General features: G+C 40.0%; 1 protein-coding gene across 1 annotated transcript in view; it reads right to left on the bottom strand.

Annotated features, from left to right (window-relative positions):
- Nucleotides 1-18,026, bottom strand: part of RYR2 (ryanodine receptor 2) — a 526,329-nt gene that overhangs the window by 398,181 nt on the left and 110,122 nt on the right. The window contains exons 8-10 of the mRNA XM_029919427.1: nucleotides 16,281-16,393; nucleotides 8,524-8,623; nucleotides 7,721-7,817 (exon numbers count right to left, since the gene is read on the bottom strand). Coding sequence (XP_029775287.1) covers nucleotides 7,721-7,817; nucleotides 8,524-8,623; nucleotides 16,281-16,393 — 310 coding nt within the window. The remainder of the gene's footprint in view (nucleotides 1-7,720; nucleotides 7,818-8,523; nucleotides 8,624-16,280; nucleotides 16,394-18,026) is intronic.

Here is an 18,026-nt window from a genome sequence, read left to right as displayed (position 1 = left end):
GTTGTTTATAAGAACATTTAACACGAGACCTATCATCTCAACATATTTCAAAGTGCACAATACTGTATGGTTAACTATATACAGTTGAATTATTTTTTTATAGATCCCAGATATAAAAAGGAAAATAAGGTCCACCATGAAAAAGGAATTAAGAGGTCCTAGTGTTAGCTAAGATTCAGAAGATGTTAAATATTCCACTCATGGACATTTTATTCTGGAATTTGTTCTTGATTTATAGCAGAAACTATCCCTTTTTTAACAATGAGAATGAGAATAAAAATATAATTTCTCATTCTCATAAATCTTTTTCTTTTTTTTAGGGCTGAGAGGGAGGGAGGAAGGGGAAGAGGGGGTGATGGTCATGGAGGGGGCACTTGTGGGGAAGAGCACTGGGTGTTACATGGAAACCAACTTGATTATAAACTATATATATAAAAAAAAGCCCTATATCTTTTAAAGTAGTGCATTCTAGTCCCATCATTCCTTGAGCGTGTGGGTTATAGACCAAGTCAGGCTGCTAAATGAGGGCAGGCTGGAAGAAGGCCCTGCGCTGTCTGCAATCAGCAGGGAGTTGAAGTTTGGGGGAAAGAGTGAGCCTCCCTCAAGGGAGAAGAGGCACAGAAACAGAAGAGAAAATAGCTCTCTGATATGTACTTCCTCTTTCACCAAAACTGCTTAGCAAAGCCATCCGGCTCCCAGAGCCAGGCTGCAAAGGTACATACGGGTCATGAGGGGAACAGGTGCAAGAGAAGCCCTCACAGGATACCTTTATCTCCTTGACCAGTTAGAAGCACGAAAGGCAGTGTCATAAGCGTCCTCCGAGGTGGTAACTGAGGGCATACAAAGCCAGCAAGAATATTAGCCCCTTGTTTGTGTCCTCAGACATAAACCACACATCTCTCCAAACCAGGCTGAGAGACACTTAATTCGCAGTATCAAAGCCATCTCATGTCTTATCAATTATTTACAACTAAAGCTCATTAAATTACCAAAATGTCATAAAAGGGGCAAGGAGGCAAAAAATATTGTCATGCAAACATACGGCATAGCTTTTGCCTGCTGAGTCACATTCTGGAAAGCAAATGTAGCATTTGTTTCCAGATACTGTCAGAAACAGTAACTTAATTGTCCTGCATTGGAAAGTAGCAAGACAGAGCAAGGATACACAATCTTAATGCCTGATAAATCAGGAACAGAACTACCTTTCTCTGCAGATCAAGCTCTCCCTCACTCTCTCTCCCTATCTCCCACTCTTCCCTCTCTCCCTCCGTCCACAAACACAAACCGTCTCCACTGCTTTGTCTCCTTTATTTTTCTCCAAAGCCCTTATCATCACCTTGTATATTATCTGTGGGCACATGCATGTGTGCGTGCATTTATAAATAAGTGCATTTATGTTTTTGTTGGCTCATGTCCCCACTAGAATGTAAACTCCTTGAGAAAAGAAACATTGCATCTTTTTATAGACTACTATAATTCAGTACCCAGAACATGATAGTCATTCCACAAATTGTTACTGAATGAATAAAATTACCCATGAACTATGTAGCATAATATGTCACATAACTAGTTTTAACATACAAATGATGTTTCTCAAAAAACATTCCTCTAATATCAGTATCCAAGTCAGAGATCCCAAATAATAATTCCTAAAGATATTCCTCCAATGTGACCACTTTAAAATTCACTAACTTAATGGGAACCTGGGTGGCTCACTCAGTTAAGTGTCTGACTCCTGATTTCAGCTAAGTTCATGATCTCACAGTTTATGAGTTAGAGCCCTGTGTCAAGCTCTCCATTGACAGCCCAGAGCCTGCTCAGGACCCTCTCTCTCCCTCTCTCTGTCCCTCCCCCACTCATGCTCTCTCTCTGAATGAATGACTATAGCTTACAGAAAACTCAAATTCACTGACTTAAAAGTATGGCATATTTAATTCAGATAGTACATATTTAATGCATTAGGTAAGTGTGCACATAAAGGAAATGCCTTTGCTGATATTTTATTACACTTCACATAAAAAGGACTAAAGTAATAGGATGCAATCCAGAGATAGAACCTAGGGCAGAAAACACTCCCCATGTAAACTATGTCATGCTCGAAATGAAAACTGGTAATCAAGTTTCAAGCTTCCAGAATGAAAGCATATTTTTAAGTCAATAAGTAAAACTGTATTTTGTGGGGCGCCTGGGTGGCTCAGTTGTTTTAAGTGTTCGGCTTCGGCTCAGGTCATGATCTCATGGTTTGTGGGTTTGAACCCTGCGTCAGGCTTTGTGCTGACAGCTAGCTCAGAGCCTGGAGCCTGCTTCAGATTCTGTATCTCCCTCTCTCTCTGACCCTCCCCTGCTTGTGCTGTCTCTCTCTGTCTCTCAAAAATAAATTAAAAAACATTAAAAATTTTAAAAGGAAAAACCTGTATGTTGCATCTGACAAATCCCTGTTTCTCCTTAATATATTCTCACTATATAAAGAATTTGGGTAAGAACTTAAAAATTACAATTTAAAGCTAATACTCAAAGTATCTCTCCCTTTGACCCAAATGCTAACAACTTCTACAGATTATATTTTTACTGTTATTTAGACAATTTGTATATGTGTGATTTTTGAGTCATGGGGTCTTCCTGGAAAAATCTCAAGTAATTTAAGGAGCACCTAGGTGGCTCAGTCGGTTATGCGTCCCACTTTGGCTCAGGTCATGACCTCATGGCTCATGAGTTTGAGCCCCATGTTGCCACTCTGTGCTGACAGCTCAAAGCCTGGAGCCTGCTTCGGATTCTGTGTCTCCCTCTCTTCCTACCCCCTTCCCCACTCATGCACACACATTCTCTCTCAAAAAAATAAACATTAAAAAAATCTTTTAAAAATAAATTTAAAATAAAACTATTGTGAAGCTATATTTCATGAGCAATGTCAGAATTCAATCCATAAACAGAAGATGAACAAGAAGAGTGAAGAAAACTATGCATTTGGTTTAGCTTGAGTAGATCCTCATTCCCTGTTCAATTCTACATAACTGAATGGGCCACTGTATGTTCTTTGTTCTAAGAATGCCTAGGTAATTACTTACCCATACAACTCCAAATGTGAAGAGGAAACTAAAAGTAACCCCACTGCTCTCTAGAATTACGGAACCCATCACCAAACTGCTACAGTTATAATTGTGTCTATTCAACAACCATCAACAGAACAGGGCACGGGCAGGATGACATATCCACTCAGGAACAAAGCACTGATGACCAAGACGTTCCTATATTACTTGAAAGTAAATGTCATTTCTGGCCATCTCCTTCTTCCCACTACTTCTTAGAACAAATCGGGTTTGACCTTAGTCCTTTGACTTTCACAACAGGACACAATTACTGAATGTAAGCAGGTCACAAGTACAGCAAAGAGCTGTGAACTAAAAGAATTCTTTCACATATTTCTCTGGAATTCCTCCGGCTTTTAAGTGGCTGTCCAAAAAACAAATTATATTCACTTGTTTTTTTAAATGTATCAAAATATATATTCTTCGGTTATCATGATGTGTTTCTCCCGCAGTACAGATTCCTATCAATTAAAGAACTACCGCCTCCAGACTGAGTTGCCCCTTGCCTCCCCGAGTCACTGAAGGCATTGAAAGGACTCCAGGTCAGACCAAAGGAGATAAAGAAATGTCTACACAATGATATTAACAAGACTTGAAATAACCGAGTGCTGTGTGAATGAAAAATTTAAGAAATCATTTTTATTGTGACATGTAAATATATGCCCAATCTCACTATGTAATCAAGACAAATCTAACTATCCTTCCTTAAGCAACACCCCTTAGGTTGCCGCTGCCTATTTCTGACTATTTTCTCCCTTGAGCCATGATCTGACATCTATTTAGATCTAATTTCATCCATGTAAATATGCTGTGCTTTCTTACTGACATCACTCCCTAAAAAGAGCTGTGCTCTGCTGAACTGAATACATTTTGAGAATAATTTGACACAGAAACTAACAACATTAATTCAAGGATGATATGAGAAAGGACAGACACATGATATGAGAACAGTCAACATGCATGAAATGGGAAAGTAGATCAGAACAATATAAAATATCTTTGAAATGTGTGCTAAGTTTTCTCTGTAGTAATAACCAGTTACCTACAGAAGCCATGGAAAATCTGCCATATGAATTCCATGTTCAAGAAAACACCTATTTAGGGGCAGCTGGGTGGCTTAGTCGGTTTAGCATCTGACTCTTTGGTTGCAGGTCAGTAAATGTCATTTCTGGCCATCTCCTTATTCCCATGATCTCATGGTCTCTTAAGTCTGAGCCCTACATCCAGCTCTACACTCATAGTGCAGAGCCTGCTTACGCTTCTGTCTCCCTCTCTCTGCCCCTTCCCCACTTGCACTGTTTCAGTCCCTCTCAAATAAATAAATTTTAAAAAACACACAAATACACACCTGTTTAACATACAGGTTTTCTAATGTCCAGGAGAGCTGGGAAACTGTGGTCATTGCCAGTGAGCTTAGCTGAGAAACTCTGGGGTCTGACACTGAATATTCTCATTGGAGAATGAAAATATTCAACTATTAAAACAAAAACTATGCTCATCCATTCCTGGCTTTGGAACCTTATTATGAATCGGGAGCCCTTCCTCACCTCACACCTACTCCATTCAATTCAAAGAACAGAGGAGGTACCTGGGTGGTTTAGTCAGTTAAGTGTCTGACTTCAGCTCAAGTCATGATCTCACGGTTCTTGGGTTCACATCCCCAGTCGGGCTCCGTGCTAACAGCTCAGAGCCTGTTTCAGATTCTGTATCTCCCTCCTTTCTGTCTTCCCCCACTCATGCTCTGTCTCTCTGTGTCTCAAAAATAAATAAACATAAAAAAATAGAGGATTTTCCTTGATATAGTTTAGCCTTGCTTCTTCCAAAGCCTATGCTCTATTAAGCTTTCATCCACATGCCCAGGGTGCTTCAGATTCTTCCATACCTGACTAAGAGCTGATCTTCCATCTAAATGATGACAGCAACAACAAAATCTGTTGATCTCTTACTATGCATCAACTATTTTCCATGCATTTTCCTACTGAATCTTCCCAACAATCCCACCAAGCAACAGTCCATACTTAATCTGCATTCCACAGTGGAGAAAAGCAATCTTTAAAGAAATTAAGTCACCTGCACAAGTCACCCAATTAGGAAGTGGCAGAGCTGAGGCCCAAACCCAGGTCTGTGTAGCTCCAGAGCCTTAACTACAAATCACTCTAGTGTCTGTAGAAAATAAAAGGGCTCTAAGAAGAACCACTGATTCTGTGTTCCTTTAACAAATCAGAGGATAAATTCCCCAAAGACTATGACAGGACCTCTTTCTGCCCCTAAGGCTATATAAACATATCACCGCCTTTAACACATCTGCCCCCCAACCCTCCCTTGGCTTCCATGACTACCTTCCCTGCGTCTCTACCTGACCACCATGAGGACTCTTCTTTGCCTGTCCACATCCCAAACGTCAGTGTACTCTGGGGTACCACCCTGGGCCTCCTCTCTGGTTAGTCTATTCCAAGGCTTTGCAGCCTTTTTATAGCAATGCCCCAAAGTGATGAAAACATTCCCCTAATTCCAGCTCTGCCCTCCCTACATAGGACCCTCATTCCTTCAACTATCCCCTGGGCACTGGGAATTTACATCCAAGCCAAGCTCCGTCTAAGTAAAAGACTCAAAAATTCCAATTTCCTGCTTAATGTCCCATGGGCCCTCTGTGTTTACCAGTAGCCAAACTTAAACTCAATCTTTAGTACGAAACATGAATGTCTACTAATAGTCCTTAGCAGCATCTCTCTTTACTCGAGCCAAAAATGCCAGGATATCCTGGATCAGATAAATTCCCTCATGCTCCACTAGTTCATCCCTAAACCTGTCAATATGCCCTAGAGTCTCTGTTCCAGGCAGAGTTCTCCATTCTGATGGCCACTCTCCAGATCGAGTTTCTCCCTTCCTCTTGCACGAGGGCCTACAACAGCCTTCTCCTGGTTTCCCTGATTTGGACTTTCCTCATTGGTGACCCAGTTCCCCCTGCCTGTCTTTACCTAAGACCTGACCACTTCACCCTTACCCCACGCTCCCTCCTAACTGCCTCAGTGTAAAAGAGAGCCCATGGCAATGGCACCAAAAGGTGACCACACTGCTCTCTCTTGTCTAGTCTCCACCTCTGATTCCATCCTGCTCCAGTTCACTCTGGAAGAACAGTTGTTCCCACAACATACTGCCATCCCTTTGAGTCTGTTTTTCCCTTCTGTTTGAAATTAATTACTCAAACCAACTGCCTTCCTGTCTTATATATCAACCCTATCAACATCATCAACATCTTCTTCCCAATCTACTTCAAGCAGTAATTTTCTTAGGGAATTTTCCAGGCTTTGCATGTCACTCTTCACCACAAGCCAGGTCTCCCTGGTGGAAGAGTTACAAGTAACACCGAGGTCTCAAAGTGACTTTTCCCAAGGTTAAACAGCAAGTTAAGTGAGTACTGACTTTCTGGGCACCTTAGTGACTCCACTGGTTGAGTATCCAAACTCTTGATTTCGGCTCAGGTAATCATCCCATGGATGGTGGGATCGAGCCTTGCATAGGGCTCTGCACTGGCTTTGTGGAGCCTGCTTAGGCTTCTCTTTCTCTCTGCCCCTCCAACTTGTGCTCGCTCACTCGCTCGCTCTCTCTCTCTCTCTCTCTCTCAATAAATAAACTTTAAAAAAGTATTACCTTTCTAAATGCTCTATTATCTAAGTTTCAAAAATAAGCATTATTAAATAACAGTTACCCCAACTATATAGGTTCTTATTACGATAAAAATGTCCAAAGACTTAAAAACATATAATAAACCATCCACACAATGTCTTCTCTCATTGTAATCTCATATCTGTATGTTCAACTGATTATGGATCTATTAATTAATAAAGCAAAGCAGGACATTCAATCATCCCAAATATTACATGATTTTGGATTATTTATGCACTTTCCCCCGTGATTCAGAGGACTTTAGTCTTGGCCCAATACCAACAAATATTAACATGAGAGAGGTGTTATAATCACATAAAATATTAGGAAGAGTGGTCAATTTTTATGTATGTCAGTAAGTGGGAGGTAAGAGAAAAAGGTCCCAAACTTTTGTTCAATTTGAGAATTCTGACTTTAAAACTGAATTTGAGACTAAACATACCAGAAGCAAATCAAAACTAAGGAACATGAACTTTTAAGTAGTTTAATGTGTTCACTCATCCCACTCAGTATATTTTAGTCAACACTTTTGACGGTGTTTTATGCCAAAATTTTCAGCAATTCTAACAACAGGTAATAAGAAATAAAACATAACAGAAACACTTCTACAGAGGCCAACACATGGATCACTTCAGTGGACAGAGGAGTGTTAGTGGCCCATTTTCTATTAAGCTAATGGTCTAAACCTAAAAATTGTATAAGGGGGCACCTGGATGGCTCAATCGGTTGAGTGTCCAACTTCAGCTCAGGTCATGATCTCATAGTTAGTGGGTTCGAGCCCCGCATCAGGCTTTGTGCCTGGAACCTGCTTCAGATTCTGTGTACCCCCCCACCCTACACCTGCCCCACTCATGCTTTGTCTTACTCTGACTCTCAGAAATAAATGTTAAGAAAATAAAAAATAATAATAAGTAAAAAATAAAAATTGTATGAAGGCAAGACTCAAATGCACCAGGCTTGGTACCAACCTCCGCTGCTCTTCCCCATGTTCTCCTGAAGGAACAGTGAGGCATTCATCCATGTGTCCGTGCAGCAACCTGAGGACGTCACCACCAATTAGATACCCTGTAAGGATTGAAATTCAGGCACATTTGAACTGTCATGGTCAGATGCTGATAGCCGGAAAGATCATCTGGTCCAATCTTTCCTTTGTATAGACAGAAAAACAGAAGTTTAGTGGGGCTTAAGTATCCAGCCAAAGTCACAGAGATGAATAGAACCACCTTTGAGCTCAGAGTTCCCAAGTCCCACAGTCAGTGGTGTCCCAGCTAAGAAACATGACCTCAACCCCACAAAATCTTCCATTCCACATACAAACATGGAGAGGCTCAGGTCTGAACCTATGTAAATGAGGATGATCAGAACAAATGCAGATACGAACCGGGAAATTCTGATGCCTAAACACTGTTGAGATCTGGCTCTGAGTCCTCCAACCCTAGAGGATGAGAAGCCTCTATATTAGCCTCACTGAACAAAACTCAGCACAAAACATGGGACAAAATAACCTCTAGGAAGCTAGCACACAGAACACCCACAAATTAGCAAATGCTGGCAGCATAAAAAAAATCAATTTAACACAAACTTCACTTTTCAAGAGCAATTGAAACAAGATTCTTAAATGTCACGTATCTGCATTCCAGAATACTCTGACACAAAATGCCCTGATTAACAATCTGCTCATTATCGCAATCCCAGAGAGGATTGTCAACCATGCATCGTAGACAAGCCCTCTAATTGAAGTGGAGTTTTTTCGAGTTTTTTTGTTTTTTACCTTGGGCGGCTTCACTTCCTGAGCTGATAGGGGCCACGCTCCAGAGAGTTTGCTGGAAAGCGGCATCCACGTGTAAGCTGCCATTGCCATAAGACAAATGCTGTGGGAGAGGCAAAAGAGGGCATCTCTTCAGGCTTTTCGAAAGTCTTACTAAGAAAGTGTTTCTGGCAGCTCGAACTTAACATTGCCGATTTGGGAATGTCCACTGAGAACGTCTATTTTGATCCTGTCACTTAGGCATTAAGAGACTAGTAGAAAAAAAAAAAAAGGTTAGAGCTCCTATTTGACTTTAGGTATTTTTGAGATTCATTCTAAGAGTGACTAACTGAAGCCACATTAACCAAAAACACACAAAACTACCAAAATAAATTTACGTGTTAAAACAGACCACTTTGCTTTGAGGTTTACTGATGGACAAAACTGTACAGATAGCGGTCACTTACCATTAAAATTATAATCAAGTTTTCTACATATCACACTGTCACAGTTTTTGGACAGTGAAATAGGTAAGTTCTACTGGACTTTGATAGGGTCCTTTGGGAACATTTATCTTCAATTTGATACAAAAGCCAGTAGGTGGCAATATTTCCTAATAGGTAGCTAACCAGCACACTCCATTTCCTCCAAAATTCAGATACTATAATTTCAGATTTTCCTTCTTAAAAATAGAAGTGTACTAAAATAATATTTCCCATCGAAGAGCCATAATATATGAGTTATCAAATGATTACTAAAGGAAAACAAAATTATGAGTATAGCCTTGCTCATTTTACTGACCACTACTTAGAAGCCTCTAGAATTTCAAATACACCCAGAACCTTTTTCTCAGCGTCATTTCGGATAAACATCACGAATATTCCTGTAATTTTTCTGCAACACTTTTCCAGTGCTGATGACAGCCTACACTTTTAAAGTCTTTAATTGTACCAGATTTTCCCAGAAATCTGACCCTTTTAGTTAAACAAAGAGCAATCACAAAGCAGTCATGGAGCGTTCCTATCCTCCACAGGGCATTGAATATCCTAAAGATCTCTTACCTAAACATACTCGTAAGTCACCAGCAAAAACAGGTAAGTCCCTATCTTTCTCTTGGGAACAAAACCAAAGAAATTTTTGACCTTTGACACTTAGGTAGTCATCTTATCAATAATCTTTCCAATCAATAGGATTAAAAGTTTACCTGTCGATGCATCAATAACTTGCTCTGATCTCCTCATTTCGGCTCCCTGTCTGCCTTTTTACACCTCGGCCTGTCCTTCTGAAACTAAATCCCAGCGGAGATTCTGTTACTGAATTTCCTCCCCAGTATGAAACTCCTTTAATGGTTTACAAATAAATGTATGCACTCTGCTTCCACAGTAAGGAAACCATATTTTCCTTTAGAGCAGTTAGTGATGTAACTTTTCTGGGCACTTTTATTTCCCTGTCTCCTAAGCTATTAGACACAGACTCACAACTCTATATCTTGCATCGAGCAGCACTGTTCACTAAGCAGGAATGTGAAGAAGCCATCCAAACCTTTAAAATCACAGTGGCATTGGGGCACTTGGGTGGCTCAGTCCATTAAGCATCCGACTTCAGGTCAGGTCATGATCTCTCAGTTTGTGAGTTCAAGCCCCGTGTCAGGCTCTGTGCTGATGGCTTCAAGTCTGGAGCTTGTTTCAGATTCTGTGTCTCCCTCTCTCTCTTTGCCCCTCCCTCGCTTACACTTCTCTCTCTCTCTCTCTCTCTCTCTCTCTCTCTCTCAGAAATAAATGAACCTTAAAAAAAATTTTAAAGGGGCTCCTGGGTGACTCAGTTGGTTAAGTGTCCGGCTTCAGCTCTGGTCATGATCGCACGGTTCGTGGGTTCAAGCCCCACATTGGGCTCTGTGCTGCCAGCTCAGAGCCTGGAGCCTGCTTCAGATTCTGTGTCTCCCTCTCTCTCTTACCCTCCCCTGCTCATGTTGTCTCTCTCTGTCTCTCAAAAATAAATTTAAAAAATTTTAAAAATTTTAAATCAAAGTAGCATAAACCAAAAAAAAAAAATCTTAAGTTATTCCATAAATATTCCTATTTCAATGACAAGAGCCAAAGTAACAGGACACACACACACACACACACACACACACATATGGATTTTACCAACCAATGAGATGATTCAAAATACCAATGCCTCTATCTTTATTTTTGAAATGAAGTGAAAGCTCATACCATAGGATGATAAATTATCATCATTTGTCAATTCATCATGTTTCACCAAATATGCTATGTATCAAGCACTGTGTTAAATATTAATAGATCACAGGTTGTACCCTGAGCACACATGTAATATGGAAGGGAAGGTAAAATACATGTATGTTTTAGGGTGATATTTTAAGGAAAAATAAATGCATGTTTAAATGTTAGGCGAACTGTAATTGAAGTGCTACAGGAAGTGAGACGAGAAAACACCTTGGCCAACCCACCCAGAACACAGTTCACTGTCCTGGGCCTTGGGGACCGACAGCACTTGCACAAGAGAGAGGGGACAGGGGCTTGAGGGGCCCAGAGGACTGCCTGGTCTGGGCCTCACATGTCTGTATTTAGAGATGCTGTCCCCACGTAAGTCTGTACATACACTGAATTCGGGTATGTATATTAGTAAGGGTAATGGGCTAAAATAAATATTTAAAACATGCCAAAAATGTTTATAATACAATTTACATTTTGTAAGCCAGTTTGGAGGTTTTCATTTTTTAATATGCCAGAAACCTCATAATTGGAAGTGGCCTGGATCTGCTTGGGCCTCTAAGAGGCTCTGAGAAGGAGAATGTTATGACACAGAGAAGGGGAAGAGATATGGGAGCACAGGACACAGCAGGGAGTTCCATCTTCGGGGCTTAGAGCATGTATTTAGTAATGCAGTGAGAGATGGATCAGCAGATAAGATAGGTACCAGGACATGGAAGGACCTTATGCTTCAGAAAATAAGGAGCTGCTGGAGGCAGCTGGGTGGCTCAGTCAGTTAGGCATCCCATTTGGCTTCAGGTCATAATTTCGCAGTTCATGAGTTCAAGCCCTGATGGGCTCTGTGCTGACAGCTCAGAGCGTGGAACCTGCTTCAAATTCTGGGTCTCCCTCTCTCTCTGCCCCTTCCCCACTCATGCTGTCTATCTGTCTGCCTGTCTGTCTCTCTCTCTCTCAAAACTAAGCATTAAAAAAATAATAATAATGAGCTGCTGTAGTGAAAAGTAATGGGGGTAGAAAGGAGAATTAAGATACAATTTCCAAATCCTATCTAAACCTAAAGATAAATAATACATATGAGAAGACCATAAAAATATGAAAATCTCAGTCTGCTGGAGAAAGTCCAAAAAAAAGGGCCTTAAGATCATATTGCAGCATATAAACTTACCCAATAATGCCCACTCTTCTCACGAAAATATTCTCTGAACATAACTATTCTGGATGTTTCTAATTAATTTTGCTGCTTAAACAGCTAAGGGAAAACTAAAGAAGCACATCATCGTCAGACCTGTCGTAGGAAATATTCAGAAAGCAGTACAGCTGAATTACTGAAACTAAGATGAGTTGTCCTTAAAGCAAAACAGATGTTGTCAGAGGTTGAAAGCAAAGCTGGCCTTGGGCTGAAATACAGAACTGTCCTAGAATTTACATGCTATAGTACCATCAACCCACCAGCAAAAGTGCAGGGGCTTGGGGGCCCCCTCTGCTCCTTCATGTCACCATGACCTTTCTGTTAGTGACTCCCAAGATTTCAAGACTGAATACACACAGCAGTCAGCTGAGGATCTTACATGCATATATGAACTCCCTAATTTTTAAGAATATCTGAATTCAACACTTATGGGATGCATTCCTTCAACACATATATTTCTCTCTCAAGTGTAAGGCACTTGGATCCTGGAGAGCAACATTCTGGAAACATCACCATCCAATGACAGGGGACACAAGTAAACAAGACATATCATCCCTCCAGCTTCATTTTCTCCTGAGAAAAAAATGAAGAGCACAGAATAGATACTCTTTGAAAAAGGAATATTCAATGATTCCATCCTCGGAGCCACAGAGAAAAAGGGAAAAAAAGGCTCAACGTAAATAAAAATGGTTGCTGCAAAATAATTAGCTTGAAAAGATTTATGATAACTGTCTTTTTTAGTTATCAGTATTCTTATGCAAGTTGAGGCAATTCAGCAGCTTCTTATGCAATCAAAATATCTTGTATTTCTTATCAGAAATTCAGATGGGTAGAGGAAAGGTGAGGAAATGCTTTTGAACCCTAGAACACCGTATATAAGCATCTGCCAACCATTCTTTAGATGAGGGGTTCTGCTTTGGCTAATTACTTTCAGACAATGGCAATGTTTTCATAGATCTTTAAAAAATCTGTAGGTTTCTATAGGTGACCTAATTTTTAAAAATCAGTCAAAAAAATCCATGTTTCCAATGCAAGTAATCCAATCCATGGATTGAAGACTTCTGTGTGTACCAGGGTGATTTTATGTCTTTCTAAACCAAGAAAAGTTGTTGTGTATGCTGTACTTTATTTTGTTCAGTTTGAAATAGATTCACAGTCAGCACTACCTACTTGGCCATGTTTTCTCTATTTTAAATTGTATTTTTTTATCTTATATTTAAGCTGCTTTGCCAAAGCCTTCTTTAAAAGAAAAAAAATAAATAAATAGTTCCAGTAGGGACACAAGGATTTTGTTTTTTCTCTTGTATATCCTAAAAAGAGGATGAAGATATCTTTCCATATGAGAACATGAAACAGCAAGGTGACAAAAGACCATATCTGGATGAACGGTTTACAACCATTTCTAGAAATAAGACCCTTATTCTTTGCAAATCATGTGCAGAGACCCAACATATAAAGTAGAGGAGGGCAGAGCCTGGGCTGCCTGGTGCCCAGCACAGCTCCCTCTCCAGCCTGTGGGGCTCCTCTGCAGAGGACACAGTGGAAATCAGCCCTGTAACGTCAGTTTTAACCCATTAGCATCCTAGCAGTTATAAGCTTTACTAGAGTACCAAGTGCCCAATTAGTTTAACCTCAGCTTAACCATCTCTGTCAGTGGAGGAAAAACAGATCAAAGGTCCACAGGCACTAATGACTAGAAAGTTATAAAATCAATGACTGAAAAGGTTTATTCTAAGTAGTTATTTTTAATGAATGTGTTTTCAGCCAAAGTTCTCAAATTATTTACTTTTAAACATATCAGCTGACTTCTCAGAATGTGAAACTGGCTTTCCATGGTAGACCTTTATTTAAAATCAGCTAAATGACTCCCTTCACTCCTGCCTTCCCAACTTCCTCTTCCAGTTAAATATGTGCGGTTTCCTTAACCATTCTCCACAAGTACAAATCTCCCAAGTAAATAGTGATAGTAACTCACTAAGCAACTCTCTGGCTTGGATCAAAGCATTTAAACCTCTTAACATCCCTGTCAGCTAAGTTCTTTATTATCACCATATTGCAGATGAGGCAAGTCAGGGTTTTAAGAAGTTACATGATTGGCCCAGGCTCATACTTACCAGCCTACACTAATAAACAAATATATATACACACAGAGCCCATTTTTAGTTATTCAAGTATAGTACGGATTATTCCAACTGCTACTATTTCAAAATCCTTAAGTTCCCTCACTATTTATCACACTTTCTCCAGATGCTCCTCATCAACCACAGTGAGAATGTGGAATAATAATTAACCATCCCTTATGCCCTATATGCATAACCCAAACTGTAACACATACTTACTGCCTTATAATAGTCTCCTACAGTTCCCTAAGTGTTTGGCTCTTTTCTTCCATCCACTAACTCTTTGAGGGCAGACACCAGGTGCAATGCGCCCTCAGTCTTTCCTGCGGTTTCTACGACATGCTAGGTGAACAGAGATGAACACTGAAAGCACTTACTTTGTGACCAAATAAAAGTGAGATATGAACAGTCCATGTGACCACTGTTTGTAGCTCGCTACAAGCGTACCAGAAAAGGAACTTGGGTAAACTGGCTACAGTGTAGCTTAAAAATAATTTGTGAATTTCATCAATCAGGAGATTTATTTATTATCTGACTGCTTCATCCCAGTAAACTTGTGTTAAATATAACCATCACCATTTGCAAGCGGGAAAGCCAGAATTCAGGGAATAAAGGGAATTCATGGTGGAAGAGATGCTAGAGGCGCTGTCTCCTGTGAGATTCTGAGTTTTCTACTCCTTCGGTGCCTAACGATGGCATCCTGTCAGGTAAACTCTGTTATGCCCTGGGAAGTACAAGTTGTAGAGCAAAAACATCCTCAGTTATGCCCAAATCAAAATAAGATTTAAAAGCATGCAATGATTATTTTCAGCTGCTACTGGTATCCAAGCATAACTACAACTCAAAATGTCTATCTCCTGATCAAGATCACAACATAGACACAGCATGTGCACACAGCAAGGGTTTAATAAAAGCTTATGTGATAAGCTGATGCATCTGTATTGTCCCAGAAATGTGGATGGTGCCTGTTTCACCTACACTGGTAAAGAGACAAAAGGAGAAAAACGCTTCTGGCCCCCCTTTGACTGCCCAACATTAGGTGTTCCATTTGATTTAACAGTTCTGTGAATCACCCCACTGTTCCATCACTTCCTTGTCTTCCTCATTACCTCTTTCCACAGAGCAAGTGAAAGTTCTTCCAAGATACATCTCAGAATTGGAACTAACTGTGTTGGTAAGCAAAAGTGGACTCCCAACAGCCCAATGTCCCACCCCATGTCCATGTTCATGGAGCAAGGGGCACTGGCTACTTTCCTAATCCTGTATCATTTATGTAGGATTTATGGCTGTGGGAATACACTTTCTACAAATCACTGTCTGCTTAACTGCTACAATGTTCCATTTCTGATTTTTACTCCACTCATCATCCACTAGGATGTTTGGAATTGTTTTATATAAATATTCATGGAAAGTTTCGAGTTTGTATTTAATTACTTTTTTAAGAGTGATTGATTAATTGAAGTAATCCCTACACCTGGTGTGTGGCTTGAACTCACAAACCTGAGATCAAAAGGCACATGGTGAACCGACTAAGCCAGCCAGGCGCCCCTGTTAAGTTACATTTTCACGCTCAAAATAAAAAGAATACTTGGCACTGGCATCCTTCATACTTCCATTGATTTCACTCTTCTGAAAACCTAAGTGTCACAAAAATATAATATACTAAGTCAAATTAGATATATAATAGCCTCACCACAAAAATAAAATACATCTTCAATGATATGATACAAACTTCACACTCCCATTTCTAACCCTCACTCTCTCAAACAATGCTATGTCAATGAGAGACCAGAACTGGTTTTTCTTTGGTTTACTTCTCCTTTGTCAACATGGCACGTGTTTCTCATATACTAATTTGCTTTCGTAAATGTCAAAATAGGTAATCACGATCCCCTTAATACAGTCTTCGGTGGGCACAAAATAAAGTCTGCAGAATTTTGAATTCCTAATTAGACTGCATTTACATACCATTAATAAAATAACCTAAGAACAGGTGCTGTCGGTATCATGAACACACTAAGGGCACAAGGGAACCTGTCTAAATAAACCTGGGAAGCCACACCTGCACACAGGTCACATTATTCCCCTACTTAGGGAGTTACATATAACTCATCAACGAGATACATCCTTATCTCTAAGCAATTTCATTAGGGAATGTGCAGTCTTGGGTTTACAGAGAAAACTTTAGGGACCCATCACCCAACAGAACCCCAACACGATCCCACCTGCCGCACTTACCAGGTACCTCTCAGAGGACACACTAACTAAGATGAGGTCGTCGCCAACGCGCACCTTTTCTCCTTCCGACCTCTGCTTAGAGGCAGGATGGATAGTCCACCAACACGCCTCACCTGCAATATGATTGAAAAGGGGAAACAAAGAGACACCTCTTACTTTAAAATCAATTTTCTTTGCCGGTGCCTCCAAAATGAAAGAGGGAAATACAGTTAGTCTTCCAAGTGGGTCTCCTGATAAATAAATAAAACAGTTCTCACACAGCTTTCAGAAGTTTGAAATTTACACAAGTTCATCTCACAGACCATGGAACTCCAAAGACTGAGGCCAAATGTGCTTAGGGTAAAGACATGGTGAAATGCACAGATTCTTTGCATGGAACCTGGTTGTAACATTTTGGGAAATGTGGTGTCTCCCCTGCCCCACCACCTAAGAATTGCTTACAAGGTATTTACTTACGCTACCATAAGGCCATCTACCAGTCATGCTGATCATACTGCATTCTTTTATAATCATATGTTCGTTGCTCTCTGTAACAACCTCTAGATTTCTGGCACATGATTTTTAAAAGGATGTGGGGTTTGTAATGTGACAGTTGCATTACAGCAGTTTCAGAACTCTGTACTTTGAGGGGATGCTAATTCAAAGTAGATGCAAAGTACTGTCGCTGAAATGTTACTATCCTGTGCCTTATTTTATTTTAAAAAACTTTAAAAATATTTATTTTTGAGAAATAGAGATTGAGAGAGAATGAGTGGAGGAGGAATAGAAACAGGGAGACACAGAATCTGAAACAGATTCCAGGATCTGAACTGTCAGCACAGAGCCCGATGTGGGGTAGCTCGAACTCAGGAACAGTGAGATTATGACCTGAGCTGATGTCAGGCACTTAACTGACTGAACCACCAAGGCGCCCCTTGTTTTTTATTTTAACATGTGATAGTTTCTACTAACGTAGGGATAAAATATACAAGAATCCTACTATAGAAGGATATATATAAAAAAAATCTGGGTACACATTAACTCAAATAATTTCTTCTAGAACAAGTCAAGCATAAGCATCCCGAGACACGTTATCAACTCGTTCTTCAGTCCCATGTGCTAAGAGAGAAACCTAAGCAAACAATTCTTCAATCTGTTTATAGTTCCTCCTAAAATCTAAACATAAGTTCTATTCAAAAAAGGCAAATAGTGTTTTAGTGATATCTGTTATCTAATACTCATTCCCTTTACCACCTTTATTACTTTTAGAACACTTATTTTTTTCTTTTTCACTAATTCCCCAAGGCAGGAATAAGTTCCATAATAGCAGGGACTTTGTGTTTTTGTTCACTGGGGTTTACCCAGCTGCAGCTAGCATATTGTAGGTACTAAGTAACAATTCACTTTGCATAAACGTGGAAAGTGATCATTAAATGCCACTTCTTAAGCATTCTTACAGCCAACATGTAATACGCCCTGAGTTGCTTTCCTTATAAGGACCATAGTCTTACTTGAATGTCACCTTGCAGGATTCTTTATTCATTCAATTCACATTTTTAGAGTTGCAGGGAGTTTCTCATTCATTCACTCAAACGTTTATAAAGCATCCACACTGTCAATCTTTGCCTTAGTAGCTGGAGATACACAATAAACAAGGAACAAAAACGTACCTGCCTTGTGAGTTTAATTCTGATCAAGGCAGGCAGACAACAAGCAATAAATATAATAATTCTGCAATTGAGATGATGTAAAAAGCTAGGGAAACAC

This window comes from Suricata suricatta, chromosome 2, assembly GCF_006229205.1.
Source record: "Suricata suricatta isolate VVHF042 chromosome 2, meerkat_22Aug2017_6uvM2_HiC, whole genome shotgun sequence".
Classification (NCBI taxonomy): domain Eukaryota; kingdom Metazoa; phylum Chordata; class Mammalia; order Carnivora; family Herpestidae; genus Suricata; species Suricata suricatta.
This window is presented reverse-complemented; position numbering and strand designations above follow the sequence as displayed.